The sequence below is a fragment of the Salvelinus alpinus genome, chromosome 24, assembly GCF_045679555.1.
Source record: "Salvelinus alpinus chromosome 24, SLU_Salpinus.1, whole genome shotgun sequence".
In the NCBI taxonomy this organism is placed as follows: Eukaryota; Metazoa; Chordata; class Actinopteri; order Salmoniformes; family Salmonidae; genus Salvelinus; species Salvelinus alpinus.
This window is the reverse complement of record NC_092109.1, coordinates 37747613-37752612: the sequence shown is the minus strand read 5'-3', so window position 1 is coordinate 37752612 and position 5000 is coordinate 37747613. Positions and strand designations below refer to the sequence as shown.

Sequence of the window (5000 nt, the reverse complement as noted above, 5' to 3'; positions counted from 1 at the left end):
ACACACACACACACACACACACTGCATTGACCACTCACACACACACACACATTCTTGAACACACACACACACACATCCTTGAACACACACACACATCCTTGAACACACACACTCACACTCATACACATGAATTAATAGAAGTCACACAGCCCTGAACACACTGCATGCCACACTCAGATGAAAAGGAGTGTGTGATACGTTACGTCTGTATTCCAACCACAGATGTGTGGACCTGGATTTAAGGTTGTGTTGATGTTTTCTGTGTGTAGATGGAATTAATGTTTTATTAATGTTGTATTAACATTGCTTTAACGTTGTTTTAACGTTGTTTTGATGTTGTTTTTATGTTGTTTTTATGTTGTATTGACATTCTATTAATGTTGTTTTAACATTGTATTGATGTTGTTTTGGCGTTGTTTTGATGTTGGATTAACATTGCTTTAACGTTGTTTTAACGTTGTTTTGACGTTGTATTGACATTGTATTAATGTTGTTTTAACGTTGTATTGACGTTGTATTAACATTGTTTTAATGTTGTCTGTGTGCAGATGGACCGAGGCCGTCCCAGAAGGAGATCATCTCTCTCAGAGCCTTCATGCTGCTGTTCCTCAAACAACTCATACTCAAGGTAACAATGTTTTACATACTGCATACTACATACTGCATACTACATACTGCATACTACATACTGCATACTACATACTGCATGCTACATACTGCATACTACATTCTGCATACTCATACTACATACTGCATACAACATACTGCATGCTGCATACTACATACTGCATTCTGCATACTGCATACTGCATACTACATACAGCATACTACATACAGCATACTGCATACTACATACAGCATACTACATACTGCATACTACATACTGCATGCTGCATATTACATACTGCATACTACATTCTGCATACTACATACTGCATACTACATACAGCATACTGCATACTACATTCTGCATACTACATACATTATTCTACATACTGCATACTGCATACTGCATTCTGCATACTACATACTACATACAACATACTGCATACTACATTCTGCATACTACATACAGCATACTACATACAGCATACTACATACTGCATACTACATACTACATACAGCATACTACATACTGCATACTGCATTCTGCATACTACATACTACATACAACATACTACATACTGCATACTACATTCTGCATACTACATACAGCATACTACATACTGCACTGCATACTACATACAACATACTGCATACTACATTCTGCATACTACATACTGCATACTACATACTACATGCATACTGCATACTGCATACTACATACTGCATACTACATACTGCATACTACATACTGCATACTGCATACTACATACTGCATACTGCATACTACATAGTACATACTACATACTACATACAGCATACTACATACTACATTCATACTTCGTACAGTAGTTCCTCAAACAACTCATACTCAAGGTACTGAACTTCATACTACACTGAGTGTACAAAACATTAAGGACACCTGCTCTTCACCTGGATCCCTTATTGATGATCCCTTATCGATGTCACTTGTTGAATCCACTTCAGTCAGTGTAGATGAAGAGGAGGAGACGGGTTAAAGAAGGATTTTAAAGCCTTGAGACAGTTGAGACATGGATTGTGTATGTGTGCCATTCAAAGGGTGAATGTGCAAGACAAAATATTGAAGTGTCTTTGAACGGGGTATGTTAGTAGGTGCCAGGCACACATATTTGTATCAAGAACGGCAATGCTGCTGGGTTTTTCACACTCAACAGTTTCCCATGTGTATCAAGAATTGTCCACTACCCAAAGACATCCAGCCAACTTGACACAACTGTGGGAAGCATTGGAGTCAACATGGGCCAGCATCCCTGTGGAACGCTTTCGACACCTGGTAGAGTCCATGCCCCGATGGATTGAGGCTGTTCTGAGGGCAGAAGGGGAGAGTGCAACTTAATAGTAGGAAGGTGTTCTTAATGTTTTGTACACCCAGTGTATATACTACACACATAAAACATACTACATACTTAAGTACAGTATACTGTTCCGTAACGACTCATACTCAACGTATCGTTACTGAAATACATACCGCATTCTGAAATGATTATATAACTTTTATTTATAGAGATCAGTAAGTTAAGAAGAAATACTTATTCAGAGAGATGACCTCTCAAGATGCCAGTGTATTATCAAATAAATGACAAAACAGAGACAACAATACAGGACAGAAACGTGTAGTAAACATATTACACATGTAGTAAATGTGTAGTAAATGTGTAGTAAATGTGTATTACACGTGTATTAAATGTGTAGTAAACGTGTAGTAAACGTATCATATGATAATGAGTGGATCTGCCTGAACATGAGGTGATTGTCTTTTCCCCTCACTCCTGTTTCCTCTCACTCCTGTTTCCTCTCACTCCTGTTTCCTCTCACTCCTGTTTCCTCTCACTCCTGTTTCCTCTCACTCCACGTTCCTCTCACTCCTGTTCCCTCTCACTCCTGTTCCCTCTCACTCCTCTCTCCTCTCACTCCTGTTTCCTCTCACTCCTGTTTCCTCTCACTCCACGTTCCTCTCACTCCTGTTCCCTCTCACTCCTGTTCCCTCTCACTCCTGTTTCCTCTCACTCCTGTTCCCTCTCACTCCTGTTTCCTCTCACTCCTGTTTCCTCTCACTCCTGTTCCCTCTCACTCCTGTTCCCTCTCACTCCTGTTTCCTCTCACTCCTGTTTCCTCTCACTCCACGTTCCTTTCACTCCTGTTCCCTCTCACTCCTGTTCCCTCTCACTCCTGTTCCCTCTCACGCCTGTTTCATCTCACTCCTCTTTCCTCTCACGCCTGTTTCCTCTCACTCCTGTTTCATCTCACTCCTCTTTCCTCTCACTCCTGTTTCATCTCACTCCTGTTTCATCTCACTCCTGTTTCCTATCACGCCTGTTTCCTCTCACTCCTCTTTCCTCTCACTCCTGTTTCCTTTCACTCCTGTTTCATCTCACTCCTGTTTCATCTCACTCCTGTTTCCTCTCACGCCTGTTTCCTCTCACTCCTCTTTCCTCTCACTCCTGTTTCCTTTCACTCCTGTTTCATCTCACTCCTGTTTCATCTCACTCCTCTTTCCTCTCACTCCTGTTTCCTCTCACTCCTCTTTCCTCTCACTCCTGTTTCATCTCACTCCTGTTTCATCTCACTCCTGTTTCCTCTCACGCCTGTTTCCTCTCACTCCTCTTTCCTCTCACTCCTGTTTCCTTTCACTCCTGTTTCATCTCACTCCTGTTTCATCTCACTCCTGTTTCCTCTCACGCCTGTTTCCTCTCACTCCTCTTTCCTCTCACTCCTGTTTCCTTTCACTCCTGTTTCATCTCACTCCTGTTTCATCTCACTCCTCTTTCCTCTCACTCCTGTTTCCTCTCACTCCTCTTTCCTCTCACTCCTGTTTCATCTCACTCCTGTTTCATCTCACTCCTGTTTCCTCTCACGCCTGTTTCCTCTCACTCCTCTTTCCTCTCACTCCTGTTTCCTCTCACTCCTGTTTCCTCTCAGTCCTGTTTCCTCTCACTCCTGTTTCCTCTCAGTCCTGTTTCCTCTCACTCCTCTTTCCTCTCACTCCTGTTTCCTCTCACTCCTGTTTCCTTTCACTCCTGTTTCCTTTCACTCCTGTTTCCTCTCAGTCCTGTTTCCTCTCACGCCTGTTTCCCTTCACTCCTGTTTCCTTTCACTCCTGTTTCCTCTCACTCCTCTTTCCTCTCACTCCTCTTTCCTCTCACGCCTGTTTCCTTTCACTCCTGTTTCCTCTCATTCCTGTTTCCTCTCACTCCTCTTTCCTCTCACTCCTGTTTCATCTCACTCCTGTTTCCTCTCACTCCTCTTTCCTCTCACTCCTGTTTCCTTTCACTCCTGTTTCCTCTCACTCCTGTTTCCTTTCACTCCTCTTTCCTCTCACGCCTGTTTTCTCTCACTCCTGTTTCATCTCACTCCTGTTTCCTCTCACTCCTCTTTCCTCTCACTCCTGTTTCCTTTCACTCCTCTTTCCTCTCACTCCTCTTTCCTCTCACTCCTGTTTCCTTTCACTCCTCTTTCCTCTCACGCCTGTTTCCTCTCACTCCTCTTTCCTCTCACTCCTGTTTCCTCTCACTCCTCTTTCCTCTCATTCCTGTTTCCTCTCACTCCTCTTTCCTCTCACTCCTGTTTCCTTTCACTCCTGTTTCCTTTCACTCCTCTTTCCTCTCACTCCTGTTTCCTCTCACTCCTGTTTCCTTTCACTCCTCTTCCCTCTCACTCCTGTTTCCTCTCACTCCTGTTTCCTCTCACTCCTGTTTCCTCTCACTCCTCTTTCCTCTCACTCATCTTTCCTCTCACTCCTCTTTCCTCTCACTCCTCTTTCCTCTCACTCCTGTTTCCCCTCACTCCACGTTCCTCTCACTCCTGTTTCATCTCACCTAGAGTTGCAAAATTCCGGGAACTTTCAATAAATTCCCTGCTTTTCCAGAAATCATGGTTAGAGGATTTCCTGCTTATTCCATCCTGATTCCAGGAATACTCCAACTGGAGTTTATTGAATGTTCCCAGAAATGTGCAACCCTCCTCTCACGGATACTTTCATTTAGCAGACTATCTTATCTAGAACAACTTACTGTAGTGTGAGTGCATACATTTTCATTCTGGTTCCCCGTGGGAATCAAACCCACAACCCTGGGATTGTAATCGCCGCGCTCCTCCGGCTGACCTGCGCTCCACCGGCTGACCCGCGCTCCTCCGGCTGACCCGCGCTCCTCCGGCTGACCCGCGCTCCTCCGGCTGACCCGCGCTCCTCCGGCTGACCGGCGCTCCTCCGGCTGACCTGCGCTCCACCGGCTGACCCGGGCTCCACCGGCTGACCCGCGCTCCTCCGGCTGACCCGCGCTCCACCGGCTGACCCGCGCTCCTCCGGCTGACCCGCGCTCCACCGGCTGACCCGCGCTCCTCCGGCTGACCCGCGC

The 5000-nt window shown here is 45.0% G+C and overlaps 1 protein-coding gene across 1 annotated transcript in view; it reads left to right on the top strand.

Moving 5' to 3' along the window:
• The window catches only part of LOC139551893 (neurobeachin-like), a 232463-nt gene that overhangs the window by 166926 nt on the left and 60537 nt on the right, over positions 1 to 5000 (top strand). Inside the window, exon 16 of the mRNA XM_071363232.1 lies at positions 549 to 628. Within this exon, the coding sequence (XP_071219333.1) occupies positions 549 to 628 (80 nt within the window). The remainder of the gene's footprint in view (positions 1 to 548; positions 629 to 5000) is intronic.